Source organism: Mastigoproctus giganteus, chromosome 2 (genome assembly GCF_048544385.1).
Source record: "Mastigoproctus giganteus isolate SK-2022 chromosome 2, ASM4854438v1, whole genome shotgun sequence".
NCBI classification, from domain to species: Eukaryota; Metazoa; Arthropoda; class Arachnida; order Uropygi; family Thelyphonidae; genus Mastigoproctus; species Mastigoproctus giganteus.
Genome location: NC_143576.1, coordinates 9,999,098 through 10,014,844, shown reverse-complemented (window position 1 = coordinate 10,014,844; position 15,747 = coordinate 9,999,098). Strand labels below are relative to the sequence as shown.

The following is a 15,747-nucleotide window of genomic DNA, read 5'->3' as shown; positions in this document are numbered from 1 at the left end:
GCCATGAAGGGATGTGCTTTGTCAGGATCACCTTCCAGATAACCTGTGGCATCCAAATGTTGTTACACTGGTTTCAAGAAGTCCAGTGTATGCTACTAAAACACTCCTCACACTGTGCCCCTAACCTGCACTGCCACCACAACCAGCCTGCATTCTTGACATCTAGCAAGATGGGTCACTGGACTCATTCTGGTTTCACTATAATTTGGCTCTATCTGTGTGAAACAGGTGTCGGGAGGGGTGTATTAAGTGCAAGGGCAATTAAAGCTATGAGGCATCAGTGTATTTTGTCTTAATTGCATTTATTCTTCAGTTTGGTTTGTTGGACAATAAATCCTGAGTTTGCAGGATAAAAACCATGAAACCCTTACCTGAGATAGACTAATTCAGCCACATTGTTAAAAAGCTTGTAAAAATTCCACTTATCATTGATGGAACTTGAACTGATGCTGTGAAACAGCAGGACCTGGGATTTGTTACATCAGGTAACTTTTTTTTTTCCCAATCATTAAATGTCTAGTGTTGCTTTCTGAGTCCACAGTAACTGCACCTTCATGTTTTTTGCTGAAATTATTGGAAGTTGATAAATTTATTTTATGAAATTATTGGAAGTTCATAAATTTTGTAAGCCCCTGTTTGCCTCTTGCATTAACACTTGTTTCTGATTACAAAATTGCTGTTGGCTGGAGATTATTTGGTTACTGAACCAATCTTAATGCACTCAAGATGCAGTTGTACATGAAACCACATCGAGGTTGCAATTTCTGAGACACTCATATCAGACTTATATCAAGTGGGCCGGAAGGTGTGCTTAGGAGTTTGCCTTGAGGAGTGACCGACATTCTTGGCACATGCTAATTACTTATGGGAGAGAGTGAAGCAGACATTCCAAGCTTCTGCGTGTCACTCGCGTGTATTGGGGCATTAAGGGAGGAGCCCTCCAACATCTTTGTCCCAATCCTGACATAAGTGGCTTGAGCTTGTGGGGGGAGAGTTGAAAACTCATGTCCGTTGGATCCTTCCCTCTGCACAGAGATCTCTCTTCTTGGTATAACTAGGGCATGTAGAACTGTGGCTACTGAGGTCTTATGCATATTAGCCCGTAAAATGCCAGCTGATCTACTGGTAGCCTAGGCTTACCTAAGATACTCCTTGAAGAGAGGGATTTCCAGACTTGCATTGTGTTCAGTCATGTCTAGTTGGGCTGGCAGATAGAGCCTTAAACTTAACATCTGAGCAGAGGAGGATCAACGATGAATTGGAGTCCATATGACAAAACCAATAGGACTATTCTGAGAAAGGCCATTACATGGTACTGTAAATAAATATAGTACAAACTGCTGCTAACTCCAGTAAAATTTAGGTTAGACTATTGCCATTTTTCGGAATGAAAGTTTATTGATAATACTGTACTGCACTTTTTATATATATATATATATATATATAATTTTTTTTTTTTTTTTTTTTAATTTATTGTGCTACATTTATTGTATGAGATTTTTAAATATATATATACACTGATGAGCCAAAACACTGACCACCTACCTAATATGATGTTGGTCCTCAATGTGCAGGCAAAACAGCTCGTACCCAGCGAGGCATGGACTCTACAAGATTTCTAAATGTGTATTGTGGTATCTGGTACCAGCAGATCCTTTAACTCCTGTAAGGTCTGTGGTTGAGACGCCGCAGATTGGAGTTGCTGTTCTAAAACAAACCACAGATGATCGATGAAATTGATGTCTGCAGAATTTGGAGGCCAGGGCAATATATGGAAGTCTTCCTCATGTTCTGTGAACCAGTCTTGAACAATCCAGGCAGTGTGGCATGGCACATTATCCTGCTGAAAGACTGCACTGGCAGAGGGGAAGACCATTCCTATGAAAGGGTGTACCTTTTCAATGATGTTTAGGTAGATGTCAGAGTGCCCGGCACATGGATGACTGGGCCCAGGGTATCCCAGCAGAACATTGCCGAAAGCATAACCGCCGCCACTGGCTTGTTTTCATCCCGTGGTGCATCCAGACGCCATCACTTCTCCAGGTAGTGATGCACACATACCCACCCATCCACATGGTGCAACAAAAAAAAACGTGATTCATCAGACCAGACGACCTTCTTCCAATCACTCAAGGTCCAGTTTCAACGCTCGTGTGCCCATTGTAGGCACTGTCGCCAGTGAACCGTGGTTAGCATGGGCACTCAGAGCTGCCTGCGGCTACGCAACCCCATTTTCAGCAGGGTTCGATGTACTGTGTGTTATGACACATTACTCCCGTCACCAGCATTCCAATTATCGGTGAGTTGTGCCACAGCCACCCTTCTGTTGCCATGTACCATTCAGGAGAGCCTTTTCTCACCTCAAGCATCAATGAGCCATGGCCGTCCAACATTTTGCTGGTGGTTCGTGGGTTCCCCCCTCCTCGGACCACTTTCGGTAGGTACTAACCACAGCTGACCTTGAGAATCCCACCAGCCGTGCCATTTCAGATATGCTCTGACCCAGTCATCTGGCCATTACAATTTGGCCTTTGCTCAGAGTCACTTAATTCTGCTGCCTTTCCCATCTGAAGACCAAGAGTAACACTGATTAACGGAGCTCAGTATCAGGTGTTTTTTATACCATGTCCGTGCACGTACCATAGTTCACCTGCAGTTGCTTCGATTTGCATAATGACTCGCTGGTCATAATGAAATGATTTGGCTCATCGGTGTATATAAGCATGTAAGTGTAAATAAATCTGAAAAAAGTTTGTATAGGTGGAGGTGGGAATTGCACAAAGTGCCAGGGATTAGAAGGGTAAGGATAGTAGAAAAAAGAAGTAATGTAGATGTGAAAAAGGCAAAACAATTAATATCCTAAAAGTTATGATGAATTAAGAAAATTATGGGCTGAATTTGCAAAGCTAATTTGGAGGTGAAGGAACTGTAAAGTAAAATTATTAATACAAATGATTAAACAAAATAAAGTAAAATCAAATAAAAAGTGGTAGAGCTGTCATCAGATATGGGTGGGCAAATTTAGTTATAGGGTGGAATAGAGGGAAGGCAAAATCACAAAGTCTAACGTCAGCAGAAATAAATATTGATACATGGTTAGGTAATTCATTAGGGGATTACACCCAGTACAGTAGAAGAAATGTGAAATAAAGCCAAAAAGAAAACGATTAGCACATTCATTTTACAGTATGGACAAGGTAGTCCTAATGTAGTGTCAATTATATGAAAATTATTAAGGTAAAAATAAGGATAAGTCTAAAAAATACATATATTTAAGTGTTTTCAGAGTGGGAAAGAGGTATTTGAAATATATGTAGAATTTTGAGTAAATTTGAGAAAAAAAATATTTTAGCATCAGAATTTTGTGAGATAAGAAGAATTAAAATAATTTATGGTCGGAATTTAAAATAAATAGTAACAAGCACATGGTATAGGGAGAGTTATTAATTGAGGATGGGGTAGGGATAAAGGTGTAATTAAATAAAGACGAAATAGCAATAGAATGAGGATAGTTGGAACATTCATATCACCCTCGTATTGCTCTAATAGCTATACGAATGGGAAGAAAGGTAGAATGAGAAAGTGGAAAGGTAAAAAGTATAGAAAAAGTTATTAAAACTTACTGAGCTTGCTGGGGTTGTAAAGCCCAACTTTTTAGTAAGGGCTCTGGCTTTGCAAGAGTTAGTATAAATAGGAGATGAATACCAAATGATTGTACTGCAGGGAAAAAACAGGCAAAAAATATGTATGTCGAATCAGGCCCAGAAACGAAACCGAAAGTATAATAAAGAAAGGGAACGATACTTGGAGTTTTTAAGTAGTACGTAGCGAAAGGAAGAGGCAGGAAAATAAAGCACACATATTTCATGTGTATATATGTATACATACATACACTCCCAGGGGCTCACATCTTGGTGAGTATGGGCTTTGCACACCCAGGGTCCTGAGCTGGATATCATCATTCTTCTCTTCTTAGTGATTCCCTTCTACTTCTCTCTCTCTCTCTCTCCTCTCTCTCTCTCTCTCTCTCTCTCTCTCTCTCTCTCTCTCTCTCTCTCTCCTCTCTCTTCAGGGTAATCAAAATTTTGTTTTTTGGCTGGTGCAGCATAAGCCTCAGGCTTCCTTGCATCATATGGGTAATATATATATATATATATATGGCTATTACTATATAATAAAGCAAGTATGCATTAACTAGTGCAATCAGTAATGCCTCAATTATTTTACGTCAGTACAATGTATTAATATTGCAATATTCTGTATATATAAATAAATTTCCTGTGAGAGAGAGAGAGAGAGAGAGAGAGAGAGAGAGAGAGAGAGAGATGCAGTTGTCTATTATAGGTATTTGTGTATTATATTATTATTAACATAATTTTCCATTCATATTATCGTGTATTCTTTCTAATTATATTTATAAATTTCTTCTTATTCAGTCATTGTGAATCCCCTGGATATTGACTCTGCAGAGAATATTACAATACAGTTCTTGTAATGTAAAGATTTATTTATTTATTTATTTATTTATTTAATATTATAACAAAAGCATGAAAATAAGTTTGGTATGCATCCCTCCCATTAAATCATTATATATACAGGAACATCACTTTCAATTTACAAATGACTTTTGAGGAACTGTGGGATTTGTAAATCATAAAATTACTGTATATGCTTATAAGTTAGTGCAAATGCATCAGATCTGCTCTCAGCTAACTACTAAATAGTTATAAGATTGGCATCATTATATGTATATCTATATCTCATATTTTGAATATTTTCATAACGAGTTGCCATGATATTGTACTATGTTGAATAAGTAACTCTTCTCCATAGAAGAAGACTATTGTTGCTTATTCTCAGCGGATGCCACTACCCAGATGGCACCATTTCGAGATGATTGGCTCCTCCTCAGTAGGCGGGCGTCACTAACAGTTTCCGACTGTTGGGGTTATATTTAGATAACAAACTTAATTTTGCTTCCCATATTGCTTTCCTTCGAACTACATGTCTAAAAAAACTGAACATCCTGAGAGCAGTCTCTGCTAAGTCCTGGGGTGCTGACAGAAGCTCTCTCCTTCATCTGTATAGAGCTTTAATAAGATCACGATTAGATTATGGATCACCTGTCTATGACTCCGCTAGGAAAAGTTCACTATTACGACTGAATACCATACAGCATAGTGCTCTTAGGATAGCTGTGGGAGCCTTCAGAACATCTCCGTCCACAGCCTGTATATTGAGGCAAATGAACCCCCTTTGCATCTCAGGAGAAAATCCTTATTGTGTAATTATGCAGCAAAAATTAAAAGCATGCCATTCCACCCTAGCTGGCAGTACCTGTTTGATCCTCAATATGCTGAATTATATCACAATAAGCCTAATGAAAACCGCCCCGCAGGGATTCGACTGCAAGAACTCACAATCAGTTGGGATCTTAAATTTCACAACATATTCCAGACCTTGCTACTCCTGAAACTCCCTGGACTGAATTCTCACCTCTCTGCGACAATTTCTTTTCAAGATGGGGAAAATCCTCTCTGGCAAATATAAACTATCAACAGCTCCATAAAACTCATTTGTTGGAAAATTCAGATAAAGTACCTATCTATACTGATGGCTCCAAAACAGATGCAGCCGTCGGTGCTGCAACAGTTTCTTCTGCCTTCTCAGTTGCTGTGTCTCTTCCTACGGAATGCACTATCTATACTGCAGAATTATTTGCAATTAAACTAGCTCTAGATAGAATACACGACAGCTGTATAAAGCAATCCCTGATATACACAGACTCCTTAAGCGCAATCACTGCCATTCAAACTACCATGTTGCCCTCACATCCAATTCTTAAAGAGATACGGTCCAAGTTATTTTACTGTCAAAAAGCCAACCAGAAGGTTACCTTCTGCTGGATACCTGGTCATGCAGGCATTCCAGGTAATGAACAAGCGGACGCCGCCGCTAAACACCCTGACTCAAGCACTTTCAGGCAACAAACAGTGCCCTACACCGACTACAAATCCATCATTGAAACATCATGTAGGAAGCAATGGTCTGACCTCTGGAAAGCTCAAATAAATAATAAACTGCTGCAGATAAAAAAAGAGCCAAAATTGTGGACATCTAGTATCAGGAAAAGCAGGCGACAAGAAGTAATTCTAGCAAGGCTCCGCATTGGACATTCACATCCAACTCATCTGTATTTGCTTATGGGAGAGAACCCTCCTCAGTGTTTGTTGTGCCAGTCTCAGTTGACAATATATCATATTCTCATTGAATGTCCCCAACTTTCAACTACCAGAAAATCAACCTTTACATCCCTATCCCATTTGAAGGAACCGATTATCTTATTGCAGATTCTTGGCAATGATGCAAATTTGGAGGAACTGTTTACTTATTTGAAACAGATAAATCTTTATGATAGCCTATGATCACAATAACATGAGAAATTAGTGATAAGCAAATATCGAACAGGCACAATATGGCCCAAGAGGCCCTTGTGCCAGAAAACCCAAATACAACAACAACAACAACAAGTAGGCGGGCAGGCACCCTGGTATTCCAATGATGGCAAGGCAGTTGCCAAATATAACTCCACAGTATGAGAGATTCTTGATGGTGTGTAGTAATTTGAATTACATCGCATTTTAGGGCAAAAGCCTCAAGTTGCGTAGTGAGTCAACATGCTTATGTAGTGTTTTTTTTTTTTTTTTTTGATTTGGTAGTTGTTGGCGCATCGGCTTCTGTGGCCATATTGCACCTCCCAAGGTTTTTGCAGTACTTTGATCCAAGCCCGAGGCGGGAATCGAACCCGCGACCTTTGGGTTGCCGGGCAGGTACTTTACCCACTCGGCTAGCCCGGTCGGCGCTTATGTAGTGAGTTAACATGCTAGTGCAAATGCATCAAATCTGCTCGCAGCTAATTACTAAATAGTTATAAGATTGGCATCATTATGTATATCTCATATTGTGAATACCTTCACAATGAGTTGCCATGATATTGCACTATGTTGAATCAGCTCCGAAACGATGCTGTCTGGGTGGTAGCATCCACTGAGAATAAGTAACAATAGTCTTCTCCTATGGTGAAGAGTTACTTATTCGATGTGCAATATCATGGCAATTCATTGTAAAGGTATTCACAATATGAGATATACATAATGATGCCAATCTTATAACTATTTAGTAGTTAGCTGCGAGCAGATCTGATGCATTTGATGAATAAATTTAAGGAGGAACTGGACAGGCATTTGGAGGGAATGGTGTGATTTTTTTTTTTTTTTTTTGGCTGATACTGCATAAGCTCATACACTTGCTTTCTTGCATCACATGCCACTACTACTACTATTTGCACTAACTTGTAAGCATGTTAACTCACTATGCAACCTGAGGCATTTTGCTCTAAAATGCGACGTGATTTTAATTACCGTATATATGTAACTTCTCTATTAGAAGAGTTAATTAAAATATATCTTGAAAAGGAAGGGATAAAAAAAATCATTTAGAAGGACCATATCCTATGTTACCAGAGGATATCAGTCACATAAACTCCAGAGTACTCTGAACATAAATTGTTCAAAAGAAAGACATAACAATGATATTAAATATAGGCTGCTGAAAACATAAGTTTTATATATATTTTGGCATTGTATTTTGTAGAATCTTCAGAGAAATTATTATTCTTTTTTTTAAGGCAAGGAACTACAAAGGAGAGGAGGGACTTATACCTCAAAACTATGTAGAGGTTGTTGATGGACAACAGAATTCGTCCTCCATTCAGCCTGCCGTCTCCTTCTCTTCAGTAGATTATACCATGCCTGAAGAAGAAGAGGAACCGTTTCCTGTTTCAGTTGAGCAAGTTGCTGTTCCTGTTTTTGATGCCATTAAAGGTAAGCCAGTAAAAAAAAATAAGTTTGCATAAAATTCAAATTCAATAGTTTTGGTCATTGTACTAAAATGAAATCATTGAAATGAGGGTGCTGTATTTTTTAAATCTGAGATAACTTACATGTTTTAATAATTTAACTTGTCACATAATGTATGACAGTAGTATCCATAGAGCTTTTAGAATTGGTGATTTTGCATAGATATAATATTGCAAATAGCTAGCACAAGAGTTTTAACAATGAGGTGGTAATAGAGGGTTAAATTTATTATCTATTATAACTATTAGTATTAGTAACGGCCGTATGGTGCAAGAAAGCCTATGGCTTATGCTGCACCAGCCAAAAAAAAAAAAAAAAAAAATCCGAACAAAACAATGATAAAAACAAAAATTAAATAAATAAATAAATAATAATAATTAATAAATAAATAAAAATAATAAAATGAAATAAAAAATAAATAAAAAGGAAGTTAATCCTATCATCCTATGCGCTTCCCTTACCCGAAAGTACTATCCAGATGACCTTTGAATTTCCCCAAACTGTCGGCCTCTACCACCCATGAAGGCAACTTATTCCAGTAATTTATAACTCGCTGGCTAAAATAAAACTTCCTGCAGTCCAATCTAAACATTTCCCCCCGTAACTTGAATTTATGTCCCCTAGTTCTAGCATCATTTATAATCTTGAAAATTTTGTCCTCATTCATTTTACTGATGCCTCTCAGAGCCTTAAACACCTCAATCAAATCTCCTCTAAGGTGTCTAGTTTCCAAACTCTGCAACCCACATATTCGAAGTCTTTCTTCATAAGGACGCCCTTTTGCCAATCTCACCAGGCGAGTTACCCTTCTTTGCACCCTTTCAAGAAGCTCGATGTCTTTCTTTAGGTGCGGTCTCCATACTTGAACACAGTATTCCAAGTGTGGTCTAAAATAAGCCTTATATAATGGGATTATCACATCCCTATCTCTACTTGCAAAAGTTCGATAGATCATCGATAGGACACCATGGGCCTTCCTTGCAACCTGTTTACAATGCTCAGAGAATTTCATGTCTGACCGTATCGTAACACCCAAGTCCCTTTCCTCCAGCACTGGGTTTAGTTGAACTCCACCAAGTGAATAAGTTATTTTGGGATTACTGTTTCCCAGGTGTAATACCTTACACTTTGTTGGATTAAAGCACAGCTGCCATTTTTCTGACCATTCTTGAAGTCTATCTAGGTCTCTCTAAAGAAGCTCAGCTTGACAGTGATCATTAACTACTCTACCAATTTTAACATCATCTGCAAATTTAGACATCACGCCCTCTATCCCTTCATCAATGTCGTTTATGAAAATTAAAAACAACAGTGGTCCTAATACTGATCCTTGGGGAACCCCACTTCTTACATCAACCCAATCTGAGGAATAGCCATTTATCACAACCCTCTGCCTCCTGCCCTGAAGCCATCCTTCTATCCATCTAAGGATTTTCCCAGTGATTCCAACCTGTTCCAGCTTATAAAGCAACCGCTCATGTGGGACTGAGTCAAAAGCTTTGCTGAAATCTAAATAAACAATGTCAAAATTATTCCCTAAATCCAGCTCGTGAGTGACCCTTTCGAAATAGCAAACCAGATTTGTTAAACATGATTTTCCCTTTACAAAACCATGCTGAGTATCCTTGAGAATTTCAATTCGATCCAAATGATCCTGAATTCCACCCTTGATCATTGCCTCCATGATTTTCCCTACTACTGAAGTCAGACTGACAGGTCGATAATTTCCCACTTCACTTTTAGAGCCACCCTTATGTATGGGAGATACATTTGCACTTTTCCAATCCAAGGGAATCTCCCCAGAGTCTAGTGATGCTCGCATAACCAGCCTCAGTGGTTCAATGCACTCGCTTGCCGCCTCTCTCAAGATTATAGGGTATATTCCATCAACTCCAGGAGCCTTACTGGTCTGTAGGCTTGAAAGTTTTTTCATTAAATAATCTTGCGAAATTTCAATATCATTAATTACATATTTTTTAACTTCGCTCCCACAATTTCCCATTGCCACAAAAGGCTTTTCATTTGTAAATATCGATGCAAAATAACTGTTGAGTTCATCTGCAACGGCAGCTGGTGTATTTATTACTATCCCCTTTCCCTTACGTAAAGGTCCGATCTGGTTTGTCCTGCTCTTCTTGGCATTTATATATGTGAAGAATTCTTTATCCCCCCCTCTTTGCTCTGTTTGCTAGTGATTTCTCATAAACTGCCTTTGCCTGTCGAACCTTTTCTGTGGCTCTATTACACATCACCTTGTAGCTGTTATAGGCTTCAGTACTTTTTATTGCTCTGTAACTTTTCCATACCACCTTTTTCTGCTCAAGTAATGTGGCAATTTCACTATTCATCCAACTTGGAACCCTTCTCGTGGAGTATTTTTTTAATGGTATATACGCATTCAAGGCATCTGTGATTAATGTTTTAAAAGCATACCACAGTTCAATTGTATTCATTCTCTGCGCGATATCTACCCAGTTAATAGAGGCCATGTAGTACCTTAAGGCAACTACTTAGATTTTACAAACATTATGTTTTAACTTAATACATTATGACATTATATCCACATAGATTTTACAAACATAGTATTTTAACTTAATACATATAACTTCAACTTGATAGGCGATATGAAAAAATTTATAATGTTAACTTGGTAGGAGATAAAACTCAATACTGAAATATATATATATTTATATTAGTGATAAAAAAGAAAGTTAAAACGACAGTAACTGAGTAACTGTAACTAATATTTATGGGTCAATGCAGTTGCAAGAAATCATGCATTATAAATATATATCCTTATTTTTTAAACTCAGTACCAACTGGAGAAATTGCATACAACTGGAACAATTTAATTAGAATTTAGGATATAAGCATTAGGGATGAAAACTATACCCATGAGGCCAAAGGGCCAAGTATTTAGGTAACCTAAGTTGGAATTCTTTGTTGTACCCTATAAATAAACACATAGATTATTATAAAATAGTAAAATTACAATGATGATGTAGCTAATTACTGATATTTGGATACATTGAATGGAATGTTAACAAGGGCTAGCTTCACTCAATATATCCCATCAATAAATTAGCTGAGGCTATCTGTTTCTGTTTGTCATTTGTCAGTTTTTCTAGATTCAAATATACTGAGCATTTACTGTGAATATTCTATCAGTTTTGTTTAATTTCTTTAAACAAAAAAGAATAACCGCTAGCCTGACAGATAGCAGTGAAAATTATTAATAAAAAAATAGAAGTGAATCAAGAATAATAAAAGTGAGTACCAACTATTAATTAGTGCAATTTATTTATGTAGTGAAAAGGAAAGGCTTATGCCAAAATTAAGGCGAAGAGGAAAAAGGATAGTAATAGACCTCAAATTACTCTAATAGATGTATCCAAATATCATCAATGTATCCAAATATCAATAATTACCTACATCATCATTGTAATTTTACTATTTTATTATAATCTATGTGTTTATTTATAGGGTACAACAAAGAAGTCAAACTTAGGTTACCTAAATACTTGACCCTTTGGCATCATGGGTATAGTTTTCACTCTTAATACTTATATTTTAAATTCTTATTAAATTGTTCCAGTTGTATGCAATTCCTCCAATTTATCCAGTTGGTATTAAGTTTAAAAAATGAAAAATGTCATGTTCAATCATTATTTTGATGGCATTAATCTGTTCTGATACTCTTTCTATTTCTATTCCTCATATTCCATATTCTTCTACATAATTTCACATATATATATATATATTGTGTTATTACTGCATTGGGATATAAGTTTAGTGTAATATTTTTAATTGTATTGAAATTGAATCGAAATCATGCCTCAGAGCAGAAAAGCAAAAAGCTCAAGATAGTGGGAGTGCTGTGGCTCAGGGGAGAACTGAGGGGGGGTGGTTATCCTCTGAATCATAGCCTCTTGAAATGTACTGCTTGTTTGATGTTTGTGGCACTATCAGGACATGATATTGCCAAGGAGGATGCCTTTGTATGTGCTTGATGTAAGGAGTGTGAGGAAGTTAGGCATCAACTTAGCATTGTTATGGGTCTTTATGAGAGCTTGAAGAACAGAATAGATGCCCTGGAAGGATTTAAATTTGGGGCCCATCAAGCTCTCAGCTGCCCACATCAGTGCCAGAGCTTGCTTGTTGTTGTTTGTTTGTTATTTGGTTTTTAGGAGCATTAGCAACTGAGGCCATATTGCTCCGGGGATATGCGGTGGTCATTCCCTGACTTTTCCACATCCTCTGTATTTTAGTGGTCACGGGCTCGAACCCCAGTCTAATCAAGAAGTGTTCTCTACGCACTGCTGTTCCTGCCCACCTGGCTACGGAGACGCCCCAGAGCATGCACTTGAACATTAGGCAACACAGCACCAACCCCCAAGGCAGAATGTGCTGGTTCCACAGAAAGTAGTTGTTGTTGGTGACTCTATTGTCAGGGAAACGGGGAATATATTATGCAAAACAGATAGGTGGAACAGGACCAGGGTATGTCAGCCAAAGGAAAAAGTTGATAATGTACAGCAGATATCATCTTTCAGTGGCGGTGCCTCCGTAGCCAGGTGGGAAGGAGCAGCAGTGCGTAGCACACACTTCTTGATTAGACCGGGGTTCGAGCCCGTCACCACCAAATACGGAGGATGCGGAAAGGTCAGGGAATGACCACTGCACCGGAGCAATATGGCCTTAGTTGCTAATGCTCCTAAAAACCAAAATAACAATAACAATCTTTCAATGGCACAAAAGGTGATATTGTTGTACATGTTGGCACCAATGACATTAAGAGTAGAAGAACAGCGGAATTACTTAACAAGTACAGGTCAATGGCAAAAAAAAAGCCAGGGTTGTAAAAAAGTTAGGATTGAATTTGAAAGTGTCTGCAATTCTGCCTGGACATGATAGGAAGGAGTATATGATAAGAGGCTTATCAATGAATTCTGCTCTGGAGAGATTTGCAAGGCTCATGGGGTAGAATTTTTCTCAGCATGGTCTGTGCTTATTAACAGGAGGGACTGCTTATTCGGGGATGGGATACACTTAAATAGAAAGGGTGGAAGAATATTTGCTGATGCTATCGAGGCAGTGTTAAGTGGGTCAGAAAACTGCTAGCTTGTGGGGATACAATGACTAATAGATTAACAGTAGCCACTGGCAGAGGTGAAAGTGATTCTTGCACTGCTTCTATTGGAATGAGCAGCAGCCTGGAAAACAAGATGCAGGATATTTCAGAGACTGCTGGGAGTCATTGTGGTACAAGTAAACAGTAAACGATACAAGTAAACAGTACAGGTAGCTAAGAATAGGAACAGGTGCATGTATACTTGCGTGTACACCAATGCTAGGAGTTTGATAAATAAATTTGATGAATTTGAGGTATTGCTCAAAACATCAAAGGCAGATATTGTTGGGATATCAGAGATGTGGTATCACACAGATATAAGGAATGCAGAACTGTAATTTGGGGAGTACAATGTGTACAGAAAGGATAGACAGGATAGGAAAGGAGGGGGGGTTATGCTATTAGTTAAGAAAGACATAAAATCCAAGGAAGTGAAGCCAGTCAACATCGCTGGACAGTGCAGTGTCGAGTCAGTTTGGTGTGACATAAGCATTGGGAGATCAAAATTGAGAGTAGGAGTGTGCTATAGGCCTAATGACTCTGATGAGTATAATAAGAAACTGTGCAGGGAAATAGAGTGGGCCAGTAAATCAGAGAGTCTTATAATGGGGGATTTTAATTTCCCAGATATTGACTGGAATTTGTGGGTTGGTCACTCACACACTAGCAAGGCTTTTGTGGATTTATTGGATGATTGTTTTCTACATCAGCATGTTCGGGAGGCAACTAGAGGGAGTAATACTCTTGATCTGATTATCAGTAGTGATTCTTCATGCATTAAGAATCTGCAGATAACGGAACCACTAGGTTGTAGTGATCACAGTGTGCTGAAGTGGGATTTACTCATAGAGGAAGCTACCATCAGGGGTAAAGGGAGGGATTTTTGCTTTCATAATGGCGACTACGAAAATCGGAAGTTAAGAATCGTGATTAAGAAAGTGTAATTTAAAAAACTTAGTGCAGAGGAGGGGGAGGTGCACCACATCATCCTCTGGTTGTCAATTACATAAATGTATAAATAAAATGGTTTCTAGTTCTTAAAATTAAAAAAGGAATAAAGCCAATAGTCATGAACGACGGACTTTCGATAGATTCATCTTCAGTTGGCATTAAAATGAAGAGCAGAAAGTTGCTATAGATCTTAAGTACCCAAAATGTTTTGCTAGATGTGTGGTAATTTAATTCGTATGAGATTCTAAAAGGAAGACAAGGAAACCAGAAGTTTTGTGTTTAAGACATCAAGATTGGTGTTGAGACAGTACCATTCTATTATGAAGGTTTCATATAGAAGGAGTTTATAGTTTGAATTTAATTTGATAATGGTTATTGTGACATCAACTGAGGGGTTGTGGTTATGAATGTGTACATGCTGAGACAGTTCAGTATTTCTTTGTTGTGTCTGGAAACTATTGACATGGTAGCAGGTGTGTGTCTTTGTGATGGTGGAAGATCCAGATTTATTAGTAGTGCTCCCAATGTAACATGCATTACAATCGGGTTGACATTTGATTAAATAAACTGTTATTGATGTCCTTAGTGTCATATATGTGGGTTTCTTTATATTTATTAAAAGGGGTTCCTAATTTATTGCAAGTAGAAAAAAATTATAGAGACATCAGTATTAGTAAAGATTTTATGTAATTGTCTAGTGGTTTGCCAATGGTAAGGAAGGACAATGCGAATGTTGGATGAATTGGATTTTTTTATAACTGAGTTATTAGAAACATTTAAATTACTAATCTTACCTTTAACAGTTGAAATAATTTGTTGGATGAGTTTGATGGGATATTTTCTAACTGTGAATTTTTCAGTAAGATATTTTAGCTCAAAAACTAAATCACCCTGCGATTTGCAGTATTTAAAAGCATTAAAAACTTGGTTGTTGAGAACAGATTTTTTTACACTTAGGGGATGCAGTGAAAGAAAATGTATATATTGGCCTGTATTTGTTTTTTTCCTATAGATTCCCCTCGACGTGGGCACCTGTACGTGGTGAGGGGACCTCCCAGTGATGCTGCTGGACTCCCAGACTAGCATCACTGGGATCCAACGCCCACAGCCCAGGTTCCAGGCTTACATCAATGGAATCCGGCGTGTTTGCCGTGCGCTGCGACCCGTGGAAATTCGGAAAGGGGGATCCTGGTGGTTGAGGGGCCCAGCTTCAATACACCACTTTGGCCCCTGCTTCGACAAGACGGGTGGTCCTGGAAGGCCCGGCTAGGATCAATCGGCTAGTAGGCTCGCCTGCGAGGGTCAACCGTGTCAATGCCACGCCCCTACCCTCATGGTCCGAGGGACAGGATTCAGGCTGGCAGCGGTGCGGGTATAGTGTCTGGGTAGCCCTGGCGTCCCACTCCCGAGCGCATTTATTGCATGCCGGGTAGTGGGCGTCCCTTTGGGCTCCGTGGTGGGTGGGGAGCCCGGGCACTGAACAAGTAAAAAATCTCTATGAATCCTGATAAACAAACTTCTTCAGGGGCCCCAACCCGGTCCCTATCTGAAACCATTGACAAGGATACAGATAGCATTATAGCTATAAAGAGGCAGCGAACAGAAATATCAACAGGGCCTGTTCCAAAATTTTTAATCATTCACTCTACCAATGAAACACCGATTGGTAAAATGTCACCCTTTTTTATACAAAAAGGGCTAGATGGGTTAGCAGGTTCACCCAAATCTGTTAAGAGGCTCCGTTCT

At 38.6% G+C, this 15,747-nt stretch overlaps 1 protein-coding gene across 1 annotated transcript in view; it reads left to right on the top strand.

The window, feature by feature from the left end:
* nwk (FCH and double SH3 domains nervous wreck) overlaps positions 1-15,747 on the top strand; it is a 505,896-nt gene that overhangs the window by 404,944 nt on the left and 85,205 nt on the right. Inside the window, exon 17 of the mRNA XM_090389564.1 lies at positions 7,688-7,883. Within this exon, the coding sequence (XP_090245690.1) occupies positions 7,688-7,883 (196 nt within the window). The remainder of the gene's footprint in view (positions 1-7,687; positions 7,884-15,747) is intronic.